The following is a 23590-nucleotide window of genomic DNA, read 5'->3' as shown; positions in this document are numbered from 1 at the left end:
TATGATGAAAAATTCTGAAAGCAACATCAAATTGTTAAAAGCCAAATCTAACCCCTTTGCAACTAAACTCTATGGAAGTAAAGAAGCTTGGTAGCTAGAAAACTGGGAAGAAACTTCCAAAACTTGAACTATTTTTTCCTCAGAAATGTTGGTGGAAAGGTGCATATAAATAATTACAGTCTATGAAATCTAGAATTTTGCTGAATCCTAACTGACCCAAAGAAACTGGAGGCTGGAATGATTGACACTTTCTGTGATTGTTGTGATGGCACCTCTTGGCTCCCCCCTCAGCCATCAGTTCCACAGCATGAGAGTTCTCAAGTGACATGCCAGCTCCAGAGCTCTGCCCTGTTTACAGTGCTTGTTTTTTCTTAACATATTTGATTAATGCAGGCTTAAAAAAGAAGGGATTACAGGCTGGTGTGTGTTTATTTCAAGAGGATAAGCTTTAGCGCACTGCACAGCCATGTATATCTCGTGAACTCCATATGGATTAGGAGTATATGCTGCTTTTACTTTTATTAATGAAATGACCAGGTACACATCAGCTTCTTGCATCTCTTACCTGTCCATCAAATTGAAGGTTTTGGATACTTGAGGCAGGCAGGGGTGGAGTAGAAGTGGTGAAGGAACTGTAGGCACCAGAGGCCAGAGGTAATGCAGGTAATTGGAATGACTGCAGGGCAGCCTGAGAAGGAAATGGTTTGCTGTTCTTTGTGGAGCTTTAGGTGGGGGTGTGAGGAGTGACTTGCAGACTGCTTCCAGAGACATCTGGTGTGAGCCAGCTCTCTTCTGTTCCCACTGTTTCTATTGCATAATGGTAGGCCTCATCCTAAACTAGAGTGGATTGGTAATAGATTTTGTTGAATGAAATGGCTTGACTTGGCTAAATATGGAAAAAAAGCATGTTAGGAAGTAAAGATTAAAAGTTGTACCTTAGTCTATGGTGTAAATGTGCTTTTTGTGTATCACGTGCTTGGATGTCCACATATTTCATTGTAAAAATGTCTAAACATGAAAGTTTTATTGGAGTAGTGTTTTCTGTAGGCAGACTTTGTGAGACAGACCAGTGCTGTGTGAATGGGAGGTAAATCCTCCAGACCATTTGACAATTTGTCTTGTCTAAACCTTGTAGCAAATGAAAACTTGTGTAACTTTTGTCAGCTATGTGTTAGACATTTATTCAGGCTGAAAAATGGGTTAATGTGCTGGGAGTACTTTTTTTCTTTACTGCTTTTTGCAACATGTTAACTCTAGTTAAATTTTTAAATCCTGTCTCTCCTTTCCTTTTACAGAGTAGTTGAACAAGAAGCTCAGAGGTCGCAGCAAGTTTCCCAGGACAGAAAAAGTCCCAGCAGGACCAATGGCTGCAATGAAAACAGGCCCGTTGACATCCTAGAAATGCTTAGTAAAGCCAAGGATGAATATGAACGAGTAAGTAAATGTCTCTTTTCTGGAAACAAGGTTTTAGCACATCAGCTGTGCTTTGTTTAAAGGGTGGGCCGTCTCTGCAGTAGTTCCAGCAGCCTTACTTTCGTACTGATGTTTTGTTCCCTCCCTCAGGAACACTGTACTAGGAAACATTCTGTGATTTCAGGCAAGATGGATTGAATCCTGATCATGTGGTCCAACTTGAAGTGCAGCAGGGTGGACCCATTTCTCCTGCTGTGAGAAAATCTTGTCTCTGGGAATAGCAAATAAAAATTGTGCCCAGCAGCATCTGTCTCTTCTTAGTCTCAAAAGATGTCTTGTGGCATTAGAGACTGAGTCATTCAGTACATTTGTAGATTCTATGAAGCATATTTCTTATTAGCTGTAGACTAAATGTAACAATACTGTTCCTTTGTCTTTCTGTTCCCCAGTTTATAACTTCTATCCTGTCTACTGTTTCTCCCTTTAATAAATTAATTCATTTCAGAAGGAAAAGTCTGTTATCCTTTGCCAGTGCTAAATTCATGAGATTACATAATGAGGAATGTTAGTTCTCTTAGGAAAGAATTACTTTATATAGTCGTGAGGACCAAATTCTTACGTGTAGGGTGAATATAAAGGTAATGTGTGGGAGATCCCAAAATGGAAACAGAGATTGTGAACACTCCTCTTCCCCAGTGTAATAATACAGGAATGTGCCATAGTAAAGCGATGTGTGAGTATTGCACTGCAGAATCATGGAGTGGTTTCTGTGCCTGTGCTGCTGGGAGAAGAGGGAGCACATTTGTACAGTGATTCCTTCCAGGAGTTGCTTTTGCAGCAGAGTTCCTTTGAGTACTTGGGATGTGAATCTTTGTGAGATTGTAGATGGTTACAGCACAGTGTGGGATGAAGAGAAAAGAGTAAGCATGTGGATTAAACCTCATATGAGCCAACTTAACCTGTCACTGTCTGATGTACTTGAGGTCAGGTCAATGTGATAAATAATACAGTATCTTTGACCCAGGCTAGATAATAATTTTTGGAAATATTTCATATGTTCTTGTAATGCTTTAAAATACAGATTTTTAAAAAAAATTATTCTGAATGTATGTCAGTGCTGTTTGGGGAGAAGGTGTCTGTATGAAGGCCAGCATTGTGCAAATAGCAGCTTTTGTGAGATCACAGAAGGAAACATCACAACCTGCATGATTCATCTTTTAGTGGTGTATCAATTTAGACAGATTTGAACAAATAGAAGTCTTTTTGCAAAGAAGGGAGAAAGCTCATAGCACAGGAATGCACTGCTGTAATAGTGCCCTCCTGGGTGTGATGAAGCCTTTCTCCCTCTTTATCCTGGCAGTATTGGATAATACACATTTCCAACAGATGGCTGTTGGATGACTTGGGATATTCCAGCTTCTCTTCTGATTTTCAAATCTTTTTCATATCTGAAAAGCTTTTGCTAAAAACAAAGTTCCTAAACATCATGAATGAAGCTCTGTAGACAAGTGAAATTCTGATGAACAGGAACTGGTATGCAGATATTTTAATGGACAGGCAACATCTGATAATACAATAATACAACAGTGAAATAGACAGGGTATGGGCTACAGCAGAATTATTTTAAAATTGGGGGAGTTGTATGTTTATTTCTTCTTGTTGCATATGTGTGTGTTTGTTTCTTAATATTTTTAGAACACCGGGGAGACTGGAATAATTACTTCATTTCCTTTTTGTGTGTACATGAACCATAAATGAACCTGTTCATGGTGACTCCATCAGAGTGATGTGTGATTGTAGTGCTGTACAGTTGTCAGAAAAGCAGAACTGAACAATGTTGGTCACATCTCAAGCAAGCTTTTGTGGAGAATGTTCTGTTGAACCACCTCAGCTTTAGCAACAAAGCCCTGGCACATTAATTTTGGAGCTCTTGTAGCCGATGTGTGCCAGTGTTAAAGTGATGAAATAACGAACTTGTTGGGAAGATGGCTTCTTGAGAGACCCTTCCTGTCTTAATTTTTTTTTTTAATAATTTTATGGCACTTGGTAATTATGCATGAATTTGTATTTAGGAGGAGAAAGTACTTATCTGCTGGTACATTCCAGATGGATCATACAGTAATCCTTGTGTGCATCCCACATGAGATTGGCGGAGTGTCAGCATGAGAAGGGGGCAGAGGGAGTGAAAAAGAGATTTATGAAGGTCTGAGTGATTTAATCTAGGATTCCAAATCAGCTTAATCCTTCAAGTACACACTACATCAAGCCCATATGTGAAAATGAATGAACTCTGAGATTTATTTTTTTTTAATGAAGTGAATGGATGCTTTTTATAGTGTGGTTTTGTGTGTGTATTTCAGTATGAGCAGGGAAACGTACTGCAGCTTATCCTCTAGTGAGAACAAAACTCTGCCTTTCCTGATTTTATAATTAAAAGGCCTTCAGCATTTCAGGCACAAGGGGTTTTGACCTTCAAGTTAGTGACTAAAAGTCAGAATGATGCAAGAGTCTGCTTCTCTTTGTCCTTAAATCACAATATATAGCCTTGATTTTGTATTTATTGCTTTCAATTAGAATTTAAAAACAAAATAATAAAGCTCAGATTGCTTTTTAATCCATTGCTCAAGTTTAAGCCATATTTTACTGCTTTGGGTAAGATACCAGAGCAATCATCATGTCTCATGCTAATGGTTGAGCTCTATCATATCAGGTGTAGTTTACCCATTAAAAGCTGGATTATTCTACAGTCTGCGTTTTTCCACTGGTGATTTTAGCAGTAATGGAATAGCTATATTTGTTTATTTTTATGTTTATTAAAGATGAAAGTCAACTCCATCTGAAACATATTGTGTTATAATGCAACTCTCTTGCCTAGTTTTGTCTGGTTCACAGAAAACTAAATTAACACCTGATAATAAATGTACATGGTTGGTTAAATCTGGTGGAAATAAGCTGTTTTCCAATCCATTTAGAGTGCTTTCTGAACTAAGCAGTTCTAGTTTGGGTTCCTGTTTGAACAAAGTGTAGCAAACTTCTCTGTTAGCAGCCAATGCTGATACAGGATGTGAAAAGCCCACCTTTTCTTTAATGTCTCATTTTTGTTCTTGGTGAAAAAGTATAAAGTCAATTGTTGTTTATCTTTTAATAATAAAAGTGAAAGCTTTATGACTGCATACCAGATTCTGGATGTCTTGGTATGATTTTTATTTCCTAAGATTTGTGAATTCCAGTTTCTTAGAAAAATCACTGCTTCATACATCGTCTATATTTCAGTCTGAAGTGCCGTGTAAACAGGACTGTGTAGTGGGTAAATGTACACTAAAACTCATGTATTTATATATAAATTATTTTTTATTTTTCTTCCCTCCTCAGAATCAGATTAGTGATCTAAGTATTATATCAAGTTCTGGAATGCAACAGAATTCAAATCCTCCAAAGCCAGAAAGCACAGAGCCTTCAGAACAGAGGCCTTCATTACAAGTGCAGGAGCAGGTATGTTCCATCCAACCTTAAATGAGTGGGGTTTTTTTTTTTCATTTAGTATTTTGTTTTGGTACCAAAATAGATTTTTTTTTTCTTAAAATGCCTTCAGTTGTTTGCCCAGTGTATTATTGCTAAACAAATGAGTTTGAAGACTTAGGATCCTAAATTCTGTCTTTTGATGACTTAGTGTTTTAAAAATAAGAGGCTATGTCCACACTACTGTGAACATCCATGTTTAAATGGGCCAGCTTGGCTTCTGGAAGAAGTCATCCATGGTAATGTGTGGGATGATTTGGAGAGACAAGATGCAAGAAAAGATGCCCATTGGTCAGATCTTTCACAACTCAAGCCCTGGTCTTCTGCCTCAGACATTTACAGGCCTCAAAGTCACAGCTGTGGTCCTGCACAAGGGAGCTGGGGCTTCATATAAGGCTTTGTAGAGATAAATTTAGAAAAAAAAGTAAGTGAACTGTGTGGTAGCTGAATTGCCTGTGACAGGGAAGTGCCGTGGGCCTGCTTGCAGTGCCACCCAGTGGGCACGGGATAGGCTCCTCAGAAATGCCCCATGGAAAACTCTCCCTGCCACGGTTCACTGGGGTGCTTCATAAATCACCGTGCCCGAGAAATGAAATCCCCTAGGAAAACCTGGCAAATTTGCACTTGGTACCTGTAAATAATGTACACAGTTTGGAGGAGTTCTGAGTTTGAGCTGGGGCTGGGCAGCAGCAATCTCATTTAGAGGTAGGGTAGTAACAGTTCATGAACTGAAATGAGGGGTGGGGGAGTTTGTTGGGATTATTTCTATCACAGCCCTTCCAGCCCCTGATCAACACCTCTGCTTTTGGGTCAGTGATGGAGTGACCCCTGGCAGCCAGCTCTGCGTGCTGCAGGCCATGTCTGAGGACCTGGCACCAGGGCTGCCTGAGGCTTGGCTTTCAAAGCACTTATTTTCTTTGGGTCATTCCATGTAGACTGTACAAAATCAGCTCAAATGTTCACCTGACAGTGCAGGGATCTGTAGAACAGGAATCAATTAACTAGCAAAGGAAAAAGTGGAAAGATAAGATTCTAACAAATTTCTCTGAAGTAATTAAAGGGAAAGTTGATTTCTAGAACATGTAAAATGTCATATTTTTAATTCTGTTGAACTATTTAAAATAGTTGGTGCAGAACTATTGGAAAAAATTAATTGGGTAACATAAAGTGATAGTTCTCTAAAGGCAGTTAACTGGGTTCAAATATATCTCAAATGTGTTGGTTCTGAGCCACACTTGTAGTAACATGGACAACTGAGATACTATTGGAAAAACATTCCATTTCAACTATAAAAATACATTTTTCATCTAATTAAAACAGATGATCAGCGAAATCAAAAAATAGTGTGCATATGGTAAGTACAGTGAGATTGCTAAATTCCCTCCAAAATGTCACACTTGCATGTTGATTAACTTCATCTCATGCTAAAGATACCACACGTTTGGGAATAAAAATAAACGTCTTCTGTATGATATTGTGTAGTTAAGTGTTGTATCCTGGCAATTCAAAATTAAAACCAGTTGTATCATGAAATTCTTCTGTGCCAGCAGTCTGCAAAACTGAACCAGAACACTGGTACTGAACCATGAATTAGCAGAGCTGGGACTATTAAGCTTAATTTATCTGAAATAATTTCTGGAGAAACCCTCTGAGCAGCAGGAGCAGCATTCTGTTCCTATCAAATAAAGTGATCTTGTGGCATTTATGCAGCCCTTGCTGATAAGAGTCTTCATAAACACACTGAGTTGATGATATGCTCAAAGTACACCTCAAGCAGACAAGGCAAAAGAGGTGTTTTACCCTTCATGCTGGAAAGTAACTTGATGTTTGAGAGTATCCAGTCTGACTTGGATCAGGGCATGGTAGAGATTTCAGATTATTGCTTGACTATTGTGATGTATTAATAAAGGAAGGCTGGTCAATTAATCATACTGAAGTGAACAGATGAGTTTGAAATGATCTGGAACAGTGATTTGTCTCTTAATGGAATCTTTATGGTTGAAGGACGGGTCTCCAGAACAGTAGGATCAGTGGAAAAAAAGAAAGAACAATTTTCTAGGAAAATATTCCTAACATAACTAACAAGGTATATAAATTATAGAATGTCTCAGCCCCAAAATGAAAGGGTGCCAGACTTCTAACTAGCTAAAATTGGATAACAATGACAGTAAATATGAGTAACCTGGGCAAAAGACTGTGACTTCAGGCTCCAGGGGATCTTGTTGGGCTCTTTGTGTGGCACCTGTGCTGCTGTGCCTTGGCTGCTGCTCTCTGTGCTGGGGAAATCAGAGCCAGCAGAGCAATGTCATGGTGCAGTGGTTGTCATTGTGAAGTAGCATCTTTGTTTAGACATACCATCAGAATACACTGGAATTGTGCTGCAGGCCATTCAGTCTTCTGAAGAGAATGTTGTATTTCAGTCCAGCTGTTTTACATAACTTCTGGTCCTGTGCAACCTAAAAATAAAAAAAAATAGGAAAATTCTTACATCACTGGTGTTAATAGCTATTTCTTTTCTCTTTACTGAAACACATTTTAAAATATTTTCAGCAAAATACGATATTCTTAAAACTGTTTTTCTAACAATGTCAATAGTGTAGGCTGGATGCATATTTTTGGACAGACTAAAGGACTGGTAGATGTAACTGTGTACATATATGCACTTTTCAAGGAGATATATTTTTAGGTTTATATAAATTATCTTACCTATTGTAACATCTAATGCACTAGGGCAAGGAAAACTCTCTGGGCATGCATTGCTAGTTCAGTTGTTCAGCTTCTGTTTTTTATGTTCCTTTCCCATTTAAGCCATTTAACTATTTCCAGTTCTTCAAATTCTGTGAGGATTTTTTTAACATGTATGTTTTTCCCTCCAGTTCCCTAAAGTGCCTTGTGTAGTTAGGGCTGATGGATGATGGCAGGTGCCATGTTCCTGACAGAATCCATAGCCATCCCTTTTCCTGACTACTACTGCAGAGACTGTCCTGAGATGGCTGCAAGGAAAAGCCATACATAGCCAGGGTGTTCTTCATAAATTAGATTCCAAAATTTCTGTGAGTAGGGCACCCTTGATACGCAAACTGTATTTTACATGCATTTGACCTAGTTGTCTCTCCTAACTTCCTTGAATTTCTGATAGACTGTGTGAGCTGCACAGTGCTGTGTCTAGTTCTAAACTGAAAACTTCCTTCTCCCTTCTTTTTAGCCATTTCAGTCAAGGCAGAAGCATCTGACTTTGGAGGAACTGTTTGGAACTTCTGTCCAAAAGGAACAGCCTGCAGCTCCATATTCCAATCCAGAGAGAATGGAGAAACTGCAGACAGATGCATCTGCCAGAGAGCAGCACAGTCTGCTTTTGCCTTTTTCCTTTGACCAGTCACCAGTAATGCAACAATCCCTGGGGAAATCTGAAAGTCCCAGTGTTAAACCCAGTGCCAATCAGCAGGACTGTTTAACACCTATGATAATACCTCCAGCTTCGGTTTCCCAGCCTGATATGAAAAACATTTCAAGCTATTCAGTTCGTTTAAGCCCTGTTCTTAATTCAGCCTCGACAATGGAAGCTGCCCCTGCTCAGATGCTTCCTGGCCTCAAACAAAGCAACAGTCTAATGCAAGTTATGCAGCAAGCTGCCAAGCCCATATCCCCACTGGTCAATCAGCCGCCATCTGAAGTGAACCACGCTCCACAGAATCTAATGGCTGGCCAAAGCCAGCTCATAGCACCCTTGACTACAGCAAACACAGGGACCATCTCAAGTGCATCTCACACAAGTGTTGATCTTCTCCAGAAACTCAGGTTGACCCCACAGCATGACCAAACACAACAGTCTCTCCCTAAGACTCCCTTAACACCAAACATCTCTGCCTCGGTTGGCCAGCTTGCAACACCAGAAAGCTTCAAAGAATCTCACAGTAAGCCATCAGCCTTGAACAGCAAGATAATCTCTCCCCTTCAGGTATTCTGTGTGCTTTGATATCCATGAAGCTTTAGACTACATGTATTTTTACCTTGCAAGCTGTGTTGTTATATATTAGCTGTTTGAAGAGAATTAAGGACTTCCACTGTGTGGTATTGATTGAATGGCTAAGTTAGAAATCCAGTTCCATTATTAGCATCTGCTGTCAGTGACAGACCTGTCTGTAGAGGAGGTTTTTCAAGCTGTTGCTGTTAGTGGGTGAATAAGTCCTAAAGGTTTCACCTGTGCTTGTGTCAGAAAAAGTAATGCTCAGAGCTGGGGGTCTAAGAAGGGGCAGAAGGTAGCAGGCTGAGCTCTGTGATGAGAGGTAATCTGGTGGAAGTCTAGCCTGTACATTATTTGAAAATACATGATTTACAGTTTCCTTTTTCTGATTATTTTGCTTTGAGTGTTTTGTACTCCCATCAGTTTTGACCCACTTCTGTGGGTACCCGTGGGCTGCATTGAGATATTACTTTATAGGTTTGCCATCATGTTGAAAACATAAATTCATATTTTTTCCTCTTTTTCCAGCTTTCCATTGATTATATCAGTTTTACAAAATTGATCAAACTATATCTAAAATCTGTTGAAGTTTGCATTTTTGTGGCTTTCTTAAAAGCGAAGAACCACCTCTGGAAATTGAGCTGTGGATGGTAACTTGTGAATTTTGCTTTTTTTTTTTTTTTTCCCCCTTAACTCAGACTGTACAACAAAACAAGGAATCAGAAGTATTTCCACAGCCGAAAACTTTGTCTAAAGCAAGTCAAGTAAGTGGATAAGTAAATTGCTAATTGGTCTTAGGAGTTTTCTTAGGGAGAAAAAAAGCCAGTACCCAGCTGTGGTACCCAGTTGTTATCTCAAATAGTCTCTGCCCACTGACCATGCTTAAGGAGCTGTTATGAAACAGAGCAGTACTGGAGGAAGGGGGAGTTGCTGTCAATGCACTGCTCTTGTGCAGTCCCTCTTATTGCTGGTTCTGATGCAAAAATTAAAACACATTTTTGGACTTGCAGCTCTGCACCAAGTTTGCACCATTTGAACTTGTTTTTTTTACCTTGGAAGCAAGGAGTACTAATGCCACAATATTTTAGTAGGGTCTATTAGCCTTAGCCCAGCATTAAGCACCCCAGAGGCTTAAAATGCAATCTGTGCTTTACTGTGTCTCAGTTTTCCTGAGACACCTTGTATTTTATGAAAAGATACAAAGCTGAAAAAATTAAAGATGGAGGAAAAAAATAACAAGTAATTGCTACTGCAAAATTAGTAATAAGTAACTGCGAAAGTTTTAGCGAGCTAAAAGCATGTTTTAGATTCTTAGAACTGCCTTGGGTAGCAGTTTAAAATAATGTCAATTTTAATTTTCAGGTTGCAGTTACAAAATAACTTTGTAATAGTCAAGTGTTCAAGGGCTGGGTTTAGTTACCTTTTTGTTATGTACTTATTTTAGGACACCATCTGTATTTTAATTCTACTTTACCCTTATGCACCCACTCCTTTTTCAGTCTCTTGCCTCAGTCTGGTCAAACTTGCTTTCCATGAAAGCAGTTTCAGTAGCATGCCCAGATCTGATTGTGAAGGCAAGAAAATGGCCCTGCATGAAGTAAAATGCTGTTTTAGCTACTGGGCTGCTATAAAATAAGCTCCACAGTCTGTTCATGACCCCGTTAGTAAATAATTACATAATTTAAATAATTTTATATGGATTTGGGAGTTTTAAGAAACATGTGCATGTTGTATAGTAAACTGTCAGTTTAAACACATTGTCTTCAGCTGAAATCCCACGCTGTGAGTCTTCACAGTTTTGACTACAAGAAAATCAATTTTCTAGTTCTGATGTTGTTGATATTATTTTATACACATTAACTTTAGGTGGCTTTGGAGGGCTTTTTCCTCTGAAGATAGTTGGTTATCTGAGGGAAGCTCTTTCGGCTTACATATCAAACATCTTTACAAATCATATTTAGTGTTGTTTTTCTTTGGAGTGAGATTGGCTTGTTTATTTTTTCACCACGTTGGTCATCCTGGAAGCCTGAGCAAGACACAGATTATCAGCCTGAGTAACAATTGCAGTTATCAGGAAATGTCAGAGTTACTCAAAGAGGATATTTATTCATGTCCAGTTGATGCAAATGTAATAGTCCTATAAATGTGCAATTTATGCCCAAAAGAAAAAGTGGTGAAGGCAGTATGTGCATTTTTGTAATGAAATGAAGACAGACCTGTGGAACAATGAGGTGGGATGATGGTCCTCAAAATATTTTCATCCGCCCCCAAGGGAAAACAGAATGAGAATATTTCAATGTACTCCAATGCTTTAATTATAACTCAGCAGTCTCTTTAAATATGTTTGAGATGCACTTCAAATTTGAAGTATTTGTGGGAAACCATAGGAGGGGGGTACAGGAAGCAGGACTGGTCTTTCTGAGAAGTCTGAAGGAAAATAATTTGCAAAGCAGCTACAGGCTCCTTTGATTACTTAAGTGATAAGCTCGACTTTTGTTGGATGTACTATGTTCTAAAAATTCTGGAAGGTAGCAACCACATGAGTAGGAAGTAGTCTGCATGCAAGAATGTTCAAGGCTGCCTTCTTCAGCTTTGAAAATGAGAAGTACTATTGATACTAATCTTCATAAGTAAGTATTTCTTGATTAAGAGCAGCTATTCTGCAATATCTGACTGAATAATCATGGCTGCAATTTATTTCATTTTCTTTATGCTCATCTCTCCAGCCTTTACAGTATCATTCATTCTTACTGAACACAGTGCTTATTAATGTTTTGTTCTTTTGCAGGTTGCACCTCCACAGTTTGTTACAGCCACAACGACAGTAATGCCTTCAGTGCTCTTGTCTCCAAGTGTGTTCCAGCAATCAGCTGCAAAAGCTACTGAAGTGGAGAATAAAGCCAGTTCTTCTTCGCCTTTAACACTTGGAACAACAGAAATTCAGACTACACCTCCTACTGTTCTCAGCAGGTCTCAGCTTCAAGAAGCACTGATACATCTAATAAAGGTAGTGTCTATATAGAGCTCCGTTTCTGAGGGATGGGGTCCAAGCACAGAAGGCAGCACTGACAAATTCTGTACCCCTGTAACTGCTTTTGCCCTGAAAGACTACAAAAGATGTTCTTTTCTGTTGGAAGGGGCAGATTACTCCACACTGTACACAGAGTATAGCACAGCTTGCTCCTTTTGGTTGAGATGTTTAAGACTTAGAAGAACAGAGTACCTGGGATGTGTCCTTTCACATCAATATGAATTTGTAGACAAGTGAGGAGTAACTTGCACTAGTAGAAGCTGGTATTGGGGGAATTGATTTCACTGTATAAGTGTTCCACGTCCCCAAGGAAAGCTTTCCTGTTTTCAGTTCCCTAGAACCTTTCCTCATCTTTGCTTTTACTGTGTTTCTTTGAAGTGGAAATTGTAAAGTTTTAGTTCTGCTATTTTTAGGGACTAAAAAGATCTGTTGAATTAAATCTGTGATGTTGGGAGCAGCTGTGCACTGAGATGATTTTGACCTCTAATGTCATAATGAAGTTGCCATGAATGACAAACAGTTCTTTCTTACTTCAGGATTCTCTTGCTCACTCCATGTTGGTGTTAGTAGAGCTTGTACCAAAAATGCAAGTCTAAAAATAACAAACAATATCTTCCCAGTGACCAAGTTGTTAGGACCAAGAAGGTCGTTACCAGATCCCATCATTAGGTTGCCTGGTTTATCTGTTCCATTTTATATAACCTTTTCTTCTACTGGTGTGTATGGGTTTTCTAATTAAAGACTTAAACTAATCTTGGAACTGAGCTCTCTTGCCAATATTCTGAGTGGTGATTTTAGAGAGCTGACAGGGATATTTGTCTCCAGTCTTTACAGAGAGAGCTGAATGAAGACCAAAATAGGCATCTCCTGCAACATGGGAGTACTCTCTGCTCAGACCTTGTAAAGAGAGTATTACATCCTCAAGCTAACTTATTAGATTGCAGTTTTGTAACTTGTCATTTGAGGGAATTAGACTCAAGAAATACTGTAAATACTGTCCATAGATTAAACCAATTCACCTCCCAGTCATGCTTTGACATGGGAATTCTTGTAGAGCACACCACAGTCCCATTTGGGCCTGACAAACAACATCACATCTGACACTCAGGCAGACTGGATTTGGGAGCTTGTACACAGAATTGGATTCTTTGTGCCTAAGAGTGTGGCTTGGACTCTGGAGGGAAGCAAAATGTGGCCAGGCTGACACAGTGACCCCTGTGTGTTTGAGCATCCAGAGTGCCTGGTGATGCTTTCAGCTGCTGCCCAGCCTCATGGTTCACAGCCTGTGTGTGTTCCAACAGCACCTTTTGTGCAGGCACACAGCTCCTTCCCTTCTCAGCTGCAAGGAATCCTTATCACAACTAAAGTGCCATTAAATTAAACCTTTTTTGCATCTTTTCACTGATGTTCCTTATGTGTTTCTATTTTTCCTGCAGAACGATTCCCGTTTTCTCAGCACTATCCATGAAGTCTACTTGCAAGTCCTCACCAAGAGTACAGACAACATTAAGCTATAATTGAAGCTGAATCTGCTTAAAATATGTTCATTTTAGAAACAATTATGCCTCATCTATAAAACTAATATTTTTGTAAAAGAATATTTAGTTTTCAATGTCTTGAATTTGAACCTGTTAGGAAAGATTGTTCCTTAAATACTTAAGAAAGTAATGTTCTCAGAATGATCTAGGTTTTCACTGTGATCATCACCAGCAAACCTTTTTTTTTTTTTATTGGGGAGGGGACTTAGGTTGCATTTGAGCTCTCACAGGCATTAATTGAATGTGCAGATGTTTGCTCTGGCTCTCATTCCTGGCTGTATTCATTGTTCAAGGATTACAGACTCCAAACTATTTCAGCCAGCAAATGCACAGTGTAGTACACTACAGCACACCAGAACCAAATTCAGCTGTGGGAACTTAGTTCCAGTTTGAAGGACTAAGGAAAATGAGAGCAAAATGCCTTGTGATTAAGCTGACAGGTGTGGGGAACAAAAGAGTCTGGAAGCCAGGCCATTGGAGCTAAATCTTTAACAAAAGGTCCAAAAATGTGATTGGCTCAATACATTGGCAGTCTTTAGCTAATGCATGTAAATTCATCCTTTCAATTTTTCATTAATCTTATTTGTTTCTGTGTTACTGACATAAAACACTCAAGCCAGTTGGGCCATTTTCTCTAAAAAAGCAAAATTTGAAATATGCAAAATCCTCAGTTTAAGCAACAAAGTAGTTGCACGTTCTCATTTTAAATTTATAGTTAGGAGACCACCACTGGAAGACTCTCTCTTCCTGTTCAGCAGTGTTTGATAAAATTTAAATATTTTCTTCTCTTTTAGCTTAAGAATGGACCACACCATAGTTGGCTTTAACCCCTCAGTTGTGTTGGAACTGCAGTGTTGAAAACTATGCAGATGAGAAACAAATGCATGCTTTTCTTCTGTTGCCCTCTCCCCAGATTATTAGTGCACACTTCATAGTCTGAAGTTTATCTAATTAAAATGTTACTGCTTGGTATATGTGATTTAGTAAGTCATTATTCACTAAGAATTTAACTGGGTACTTTCCCATTTGAAATCAGAAAATTTTAAATTTTATTTTCTTATGCTGCTCTGTTGGTTTACCTATGGGTTGTATTTATTTCTTAAAGGCCTGCAAAGGTTATTAATCTGAGTTCAGGTTTTCACCTTTTCCAGCAATAGTAGTTTTAAAGGATGCTTTTTCAGTAGAAAAGTGTTGGGTTATTGAGTAAAGAGATAATCTTTGTAGTGAGTTATGATGCACTGCTTCATTCTTTTCCCTCAAGCACTATTGAAATATGAAGAAAAATATTGTTTGGCTCCTTACAACATATATGTAAGTATAGATATCCTAAGGATTAGTTAATGTTGACATAGTCAAGGTGCATGGCCATTTCATTGGAAACTAGTAATTGAGCTTTAATTGTGACTTGTTCACAAATCAGGATGTTTTAGATACAACAAATATTTACATTTTTATGTATTTGATCTATTTTAGTTTTTTCCTAGCTTTTTAGTGGAAAATATATTTTGTTTAGCACTACTTGCCTTCTGAAAAGCTCTTCTCAGCCTTTGAGTTCAGTGTTTCCAGTTAAAATATATAGTATATTGTTAGAAAAATGTGCAAGATTCAGGGAAAGATGCTAATGTGCATTCATCAAGAAATATATTGGATTTAATGGTTGCATTTGGATTCAGCAATACAAACTGAGACTTTGTTAAGGAAGATAGGAGCTTCTTCCATAAAATCTGGAGTTACAATACTGTGTATGCACATAAACAGTGAGGCTCAAGTAAGATTGAAGGTCTAAACTGATTTTCTGCTGGACTTTTTAGGGAAAGTTTCACTGAAAGGGACAAACCAGTGAGCAGTTCCTCTGAACAAAAATGGACAGCCTAAGCCAAATAGAGGGTTGCTCTTACCTGGATTTAGCAAAGATAAGAGTCTGTATCTTCTCACTTCTCGTGGACAGGTTATGGTTTCAAAGCAAGATTTGATAAAAGTTTGTAAGAATCAAAATGTTGGAAGCTGATAGTGCACATTAGTACTGTTTGCTAAATACAGTCATATCCAAAGATCTGTAGAAATGATAGGAAAGAGTTGTATTTTGAGTTCTTCAGCCATATACAAAAGTAATAATACTTTGAATATCCTTGACTTGTGAGGGTTCCCGGGCAGCTGGAAACAAGCAGTTAGCCGGTCCCTACTTCACTTTGGTTTTGTGGTGTCCTGGTAGCAGCAGGTTTTTGGTTTACTTCCCCTGCCCAAGCTTTCCAAATGAACTGGCAGAGAACCAGAGTTGAAACTGTAGCATCCACAGCGACCTTCACACCTTGAGCAGGAGCGTGTGTTTGTTCCAACCTCACCTGGGGCCAGCAGAGACGGGAACCCCCCAGCACAGAGGTGTGACAAGTGCCAGGGGAGTGGCTCCAACACATAAACTCCTTTAATTAAAAGCTCATTGTAAAACACAAGGTGAATTGAGTGTAAAATCTGATATTTTTTTTTAATGTGGACGGTGTTTAAAAACTACATTTTTCTGTAATTTTTTTTTTTAAAAATTTTGTATAAGTTTGAAATGACCAGCTTGTTAAAGTGCTTGATTTGTGTTATCCTCATGTAGGCATAACCAGTGTGTAGCAGGTTACCTTGGCCTATCACAGGAAATGATTGTGACCATTTTCAAGTGATTTATATTTTTTTAAATACTGGCTTAATGGGGATTTTATCTATTTTTTCTGGGAATCAAAAAATGATTAATTCAGACTACATTCCCCAAATTAATTATTACCTAAGCATGTTTTTTGTGGCTCACATTAAGTTACTTTAGGTTTGAGTTTGGATTTTTACTTTTTCCCCAATCAAAGACAGTTTTAAAACCTACAGCTGCTGAATTGTTCAGGAAAATCAAAATTCCCAGTTTTGTAGTTAGACTTAATCTGTTGTTATTTAACAATGCAAAGTTTATATGAAAGGTGCCTAACAGCTATTAACTTCAGAAGCAGAATATCTTTCCAAATTGAAGAAGACTTGCAGAATGAGTGATAAAAAAAATTCAAGTGATTCATCCTGATTTAATATAAAATGTGTAATTCTGTGTATAAATACTCAATATTTAAACAGTTGCTGCTGGATGTATAATTTTTGCTTGCATTTCTAATTGCTTCATTTTGGTTTATTTCTGAAACCCATTATGCCATGTGTAGTCACTGATAGAATTTCTGAAATGTTTTGGAACGCAAACTTCAATTTGGGATTTCTTGGTTTTTAAAAGCATTCTGAGCAAATCAGCCATCTTTTTGCCAGGTATTTGAGTTGCTTTGTGCAGCATATCTTAACAAGAGGAATGTGTGCAATATATATCACCTCATTTTTGTCTGGCAATGTTACGAAAATGTTAAGATGCAATATCTTCCTTTCACTTCAACTTGGAAAATTGCAGTGTCTCTGATTTGGTGGTGTATTTATTTTTATCTATTCAGTGTATGGGCATATGGTTAGTTAGGTTTGTTTTATGTGCATTATGTGCTTTTAGTAATTTCTGAGTTTTATCACTTCTGCATATGCACCAGTTGTAGCCATTTGCATGTTCTCTCAATATGAAGACCATGGGGAAGGGGGGGCTTCAGGAAAGATTTCTGGAAACCGGAATAATTGTAAGTCAAAAAATGTAGATACTGCATCATTAACGTTTTTGGTATGGTGTGGGTTTTATAGCACCTATGTATGTTTGCAGTTGTTAAGTTATTGCATAAATGTTTAAGAATGAGCATTTTTTTCATCCAAAATTTTGTATGTTTGCAAATATATTTTTGTAATAAAACTTCAAAACAAATGTTTCAGCACCTCCTAAAATCTTGTGATGTTTCCTTTTATTTCTAGAGTACTATTAGCCTACTGGAAGGCTCAGGTTTTATTTAGGGTTAATATTGTCCAGAGAGGAAACTCAAATTCCTTACTCCCTTCTGGGGGTAGAACCAAATTGCATTTGTCCACTAAGAAAATGCAACCTGAGTGCTTGAAGGGCAGTGGGGAACAGCCTCTACAAGGCCCTCTGCTGCTGTCAGCAGCCTTGTGTTTTGAATTTGATAAACAGGTACATTTCCTCTCACATTAAGAAATGCAGATGTACTTTCACTGGCTTGTAAGGCCAGCTCTGTGTTTAGTGCCTTTTTGTATCACTTTTCTTACAGTATTCCCTTTCATCCATCTAGACATGGCATTTGATTCTCAGTCCAGTGTTGGTCTTTGATCCAAGACATTGGAAGTTGCAGTTGTCCCCGTATTAGGAGGATATCTGATCCTGATAACCATCCCCTGACGGATCCAAACTTCACAAAGTAAAATAGGGAAGCTGATGAGGAAGAAAAACATAAAGTTGATCTTGAAATTAAACAAACCTTAGGCCTAAATCTTAGCTAGATGCTTATTCCCATTCTAACTTCCCATTGGAGCTGGAGGTTGCAGGTCAGATGTCAGGGGAGGTCACTGGAGAGTGGCATTTCTTGCTCTAATGGTTGGTATTGGATTGATGCCTGTGCTGTGTCCTGAAGCAGATCCTTCTAATGGAAGACTGCCATACAAAACCAGTGTAGAAGTCATAGATTACTGCAACATAACTGATAAGAAAGAATGGAGTTTGCTTCGAATCAAACTTTAAATTCTGGAATCTAGATCTAAATTCTATATTAAGTGTGTTGACTGGTCAATATCAAGAATATTTTTTTCATTCTCAGTGCCATTAATCTGTTTCTCTTCTCTGGTCCAGGTATTCCTCTTCACTGTTACTCACATGAAGTGCCCCCCTTTGGTTTAGGAATAAGGTAATACTTCTGAATTTCTCTGTAGCTCCAGCTAAACCAGGTACTGTACAAAAAGTTTATGCAAACCAAAATCTTTTTGGCCTTTTCTCTCTTGATCCTATCGTCATGTTTTAAGTGAATGAGAGCATAAAGTCAGTGCCTACTACGATGGTGATATGCACTGGATAGAATCAGGGAACAGACATTAGGCTTCCTAAATCTCATCTAAAATTCAAGTTTCATTTGCAGGCTTGCAGAATGAAGTAAGTTGTAGCTCATGTTCACGGGCCAAGTTGCACTTAGTGGACTCGTGTTTGGTAAGGGTTCAACGACACTTCCTTCTCACCACAGAAGGTAATATAGAGAGTAAGAAACCTGTCATTCTTACAATTTTCATTTGTTAATAGGATGCCTTCAAGTTACTAAATAGTCTTTATTATGGCTGAGGTAAATTGCAGTTTAGTTTTTTAACCAAAATACTAGAAATTATAATGTGTGTTATTGGAAGATACTTCCAGTGCCCAGTACAGGAATTTTTTCACCTATCTTCACACAACTTCAGGTGTGAATCAGCTTTCTTCCATCTTCTAGATTTTGACTGGGGGGTTTATTTTTTGACCTGACCTACTAATTTAGGATAATTAAATTTCTGTGGTAGACCTGTAAATTAAAATACAGCCATGAACTGTAAAACTTGTCCTTGTCAGTTACACAACAATTTTGCACTTCCTTTTCATCAGACAATCCTAATCGGGCTCAAAAAGCATTGAGAAAAGAGGGCAGTGAAGAGAGATTTTTATCTGTTGCTGCATTTTTGAAAGAGTGCTGGTAATAAAATGAGGAAAGGACAATTGAATAGAAGATTCCTGAGAAGGAAACAAGGGAAGGAATAGCAAAAGAGTCTTAAGTAAATATGAAAGGGGATATTGTACAGAGAAAAGTATGGCTTGTGAAGGTATTTCCTGAAGCACAGAAGAATTTAAGTTACAGTTTTGTTTTCTGGTCTGCTGCATGTCTTCAGGTATTCACAAAGCTCAAATGCAGATTGCCTGTAAGAATTCAGAGTATTTCAGGGTGTGCTCAGAAAATGACTGGGTAGGCATGATTTCCTTGCTCTAATTCTTCAGGTCTGCTGCAGGGTTTTTTAACCTCTGCTAATGAGGCAGCACAGTGGAGCTGGCTGATCACAGCAGTACCTAATTTTTGTCTTTGCTTGATGGCCTCCCATTACAGTTAAAATCTGCCACATAGAACAAGGTTGCTCATACCTCACTGCCTTTTGTCTTTCATTTTAAACAGAACTTTAAAAATATGTCTACCAGAATCCATTCTTTAAAATTCAAACAGGCTCATTTTACAAAATCAACCTTGGGAAATAAAACCACAAAAAGAATAAATAAGCCTTACATGCTAGCTGAAATGAAAGCACCTGCTCTGCTCTTAGGCCTTTCTTGGAAACACGCAGGGATGTGATGTAAATGCAAAAGTTTTACTTCTTTTCTCCACATAAATAAGTTAAGAATCTTTTAAGAGTAAATACAGAACAAAGATCACCCAGCCTGGCTCCTGTAAACAAAACTCTACGTTGGTCTTAATTTAGAAAGCTTATGACTTGCACCTCTTCTTCTTGTGGTTTTGTCATTGGGATGGGAGAGGCTTAGCAGGTTATCCAGCATTCTCATGAGATCTATGGGTGATGCTGAGTGTCTTCTCTGATTTACATTCTGAGCATCAAACAAATTCAGTTCTGTCCTCTGGGGACACAGTTCTCCCATATAACAGAACTGCTGCAGAGGAAGCTTCTGTCCTCTTCAACTCCCCCCAGGAACTGAGGTGCAAGGGTGCAGTTAAAGCCTGCAGGACCTGGCTGTGTACGGAGTCTGGTGTGGTTTACAGCAAGCCCTGCTCCTGAGGTGATCTTCAGAATGGAAGGCATGGGGTGCCCATTATAGAGAGAGCTCTACTTTTCAGTGGTTTCATAGGAAAATCCTGCCACAAGAGGAGCTTTTACAGAAAACCCAAAGGTTTGGTTAGAAACACGTGCAGTACTCTTAATAAGGGTTTGAAAATAAGTTTATATTCCTCAGATACGAAAGCAGCTGTCTGAGAGAAACTGCATAACATAACAGGCATGTGAAAGTAATGTAGGTTCAGTCTGTAGTGCCTGAGCCTGGGCCTGTGATGTGGCTTTATCTGTAACATCATTTTAGGAAAAAAAAGCCTGATTTTATTACTGCTCCTATACCCATTCTCATGCAGTACATATAATTTCTTACAATTACTGATGATGTGCTGCACAGACACTGGAGACTTTTTTTTTCTTTTTTCTTTTTCCTTAAATTCATTAGCAGCTAAGTAATGTTATTACTGAAGATGAGCTGAACAATCTGTTCCATGTCTAACTGAAGTCACTGTTTTTGCATGTGGAGGGATGTGCTGGTGGTGCATGATGAATGCTCTGGCATCAATCCACTTCATCCATTCTTGAATGATTTCCTTCTTGAAGGCCTTCTAATGCAGATCTTCTTTCAAAGGACAAGAACAGTCCAAGTCCATTGCCTTGCAGAGGTCAGGCTGCAGAGGATTTTATTTTTTTTCACTTTCTCTCCTATGCATTACAGCACATATAAATCCTGCTTTATTTGGTCATTACAGCTCTCTTACACCTTCTTTCTGAATGTGCACACCCTATGAAAGCCTTTCTGTTTGGGAAATTTCTCTTCACACAAGTTATCATCAATAACTTCATCCTGTTAATTTTGTCCAATTCAGTAAATTGAATACAGATATTAATTTAAACAAAGACTAAAGAAACTAATAACTTATAAGCTTGTTTGAAGAATCTCATAGAACTGGAGTCAAGAATCAAATAAAGAAAGCAAACATGGTGAAGTAACTGTGGAACATCTACCTACATTCAGTAGGCTTTTCAAGCATAGATGCAGGCAAAGGCCTCAAGCTCCTACTGCACAAATGTTTCATATTTATCTTAACATAATTTGAAGAAATTGCAACAAGTGAAAAGTCAGATTATAAATTTAAATAGATTTGTAAATAATACCATTAACTGGTTATACAAAACCAATCCAAATACCCCAAAATAATGCAATAATAGCATTATAAACTTTGATTTAAATACTGTCATTTTCTTGCACTGCTAGCAGAAATGGATACCTAGTCACTGTGAGTTCTTTTAGCTGTGTGAGACTGCTTTTGTTTTTCTCTAGCAGGCTACATGTTAGATAGACATAAAAAAGTCTCATTGTGTTATTTGGTTTAATCTGAACATTTTTCATGTATCATAAAACTGTCATAATATTTTGGAAACTGCAATTTTTGGGTTGGGTTTGGTTTATCTTAGTAAATGACATTTTTATGTACAGGCAATATAAAAATTACTATAATTTAAAATAGTTTTTTTTCAATATTTGCCTGTAACTCAAAAATGGTCTGTTCTGTTATGAAGCTTTCCATACACATATATCCTTTTATTATGACAGTTTTGTCAGCTGAGGAGGTTTTAGTTGAGTTGAACTATGCATCTATTCTGTTTGTATGTATCTTGTCCTTGTATCTTGCTCTTACAGACTTCAAAGGTGGATGGATTTCCCTTCTGGATGTTTCTGCATCAGGTGCTGCACAAGAACCTTGCATTTTCCAGGTTGCTGGTTGTGGCTGTTTGTAGTCTGTGTATCACAAACTGCTGTTCTATGGCAACTAAAGGATGTTGACAGTATTTTTCATGCCCCAGTGGGAACCACAGAGCTGATCATTATTTCACAGCCTGCTGAATATTCTTTTCACAGAGTGTTTACTTGAGTGTGTGCTTGTGCTTATCTAAAACCACTTGCTATCACTGATGAAGGAATAGAATTTATTTTGAGAAAGATGTGACAGTAAGGACCGAGTCTCTGGAAAACTGCAGCACCAAATTTGGTCTCACAATGTACTGCATTCCCATCCATCAGACTACAATGATTGGAATTCCACCACAATTCCACAGTGAGTGGAATTCCACTTCTGTTTTTTAAGGTACTCTGCAAATGAAATGGAACCCTGTGCACTACATGGAGATGTTCAGGTCTAGCAAGGTGACAATTCAGGACAGCAGTGACTGGTAATTAGAGTTCAGTTTGGAATCCACACAGTGCTCAAACTGCAATTGCACGGCCCATTGGTCTCCTCCCATGCCTCCACACATTTTCTTTACTCACTGCTCTTTGGATTTTGTAGTGATGAGCTCTTACTAGACCTGGATTTGGCAATCTTTTGAGAACAGTTTTTAAGGCAAAACTGGGCATGTAGCCCCATGGTAGCTAACTGGCCTGAATTCCAGCAGTGCTGAGTGCATGCAGCTCCTGCTCTGGTAAACAGGGTTGCATGTACTTATGTCAGCAATGCATTTTTGCAGTATCTCAGCAAATGTCAGTCATAGCTGAGCTTTCATGCTTCTGCTGCACATAATGCCCTGACACCGAAACGTGGAGGAAGGGATGGAAAAATCCAGTTATCCTGTGTATGTATTTGATAAGCTGTCTAGTCTAGTAGTTAATACTGAAGCTAACGAGATGTGATTGTATGTTCTGAAGCAAGACTGATTGTCCATACACTTGCATCCTTGTTTTAATCACATTGTACATGGTTTCAGAGGCAAGTCCCAGGAATGTGGAAGAAATGTTGAATGTTGTATGCAATGTATACCATGACTCCAGCTATTGCTTTACAGTCCATCACACTTGGTCAGAGCTGCAGAAATAACACGCCTCTTCAGTAGATCAAAGTGGAGGCACTGACACAAGGTGGAATTTCATCCTGTGAATGCTTGAGCTGCTGTTTTAACAACACAATACCACAATAAGCACTCGGGGATGCAGCACAAGGATTCAGAGAATGGTGGGGGAGCTGTGGGCAGTGATCTCCCCATGACATTGTCTAAGCTAAGTCTATCTTAAGGTCTTTTTACCATTCAGATAACAATGGAGGAAACAAAAGAAGTTGTGAGCTATAGTAATACAGGACTGATCCAGGTCATCCCCCTTATTTTCTTACAGGAGGGAAAGAAGAAAGCACCGTATGTCCAGCCAGAGAAGGCACTTGCTAAGGTTGCTGCTGCCAGTACACTTGGGACAGCTGGTGAGGGAGCCATCCTTACAAGGCAATTCAAGAGCAAATCTTCACTGTAATCAGAGACTTGACCTCAGGCCTTACTCTTCAGCCAAAGAATGGAATCAACCTGGGCCAACAGAGGCAAAAGCAAGGCTATGATCTGGACAGTTTATGTTTAAAAGAATTGTGAGACAAAACAAAGGACATTGACAAAGGAGTGGGGAATGACTGATCTCTGTTT

The 23590-nt window shown here is 38.6% G+C and overlaps 1 protein-coding gene across 2 annotated transcripts in view; it reads left to right on the top strand.

Annotated features, from left to right (window-relative positions):
• The window catches only part of DCP1A (decapping mRNA 1A), a 31875-nt gene extending 14579 nt beyond the window's left edge, over positions 1-17296 (top strand). The window contains exons 5-10 of one of the 2 annotated variants that reach the window (XM_015641288.1): positions 1296-1434; positions 4786-4905; positions 8138-8890; positions 9595-9660; positions 11685-11903; positions 13364-17296. In XM_015641288.1, the coding sequence (XP_015496774.1) occupies positions 1296-1434; positions 4786-4905; positions 8138-8890; positions 9595-9660; positions 11685-11903; positions 13364-13444 (1378 nt within the window). In that variant the 3' untranslated portion in view covers positions 13445-17296. The remainder of the gene's footprint in view (positions 1-1295; positions 1435-4785; positions 4906-8137; positions 8891-9594; positions 9661-11684; positions 11904-13363) is intronic. The other variant, XM_015641289.1, reaches the window with a different exon arrangement.
• The last annotated feature ends 6294 nt before the right edge of the window (positions 17297-23590 follow it).

The sequence above is a fragment of the Parus major genome, chromosome 12, assembly GCF_001522545.3.
Source record: "Parus major isolate Abel chromosome 12, Parus_major1.1, whole genome shotgun sequence".
Lineage (NCBI taxonomy): Eukaryota > Metazoa > Chordata > Aves > Passeriformes > Paridae > Parus > Parus major.
This window is presented reverse-complemented; position numbering and strand designations above follow the sequence as displayed.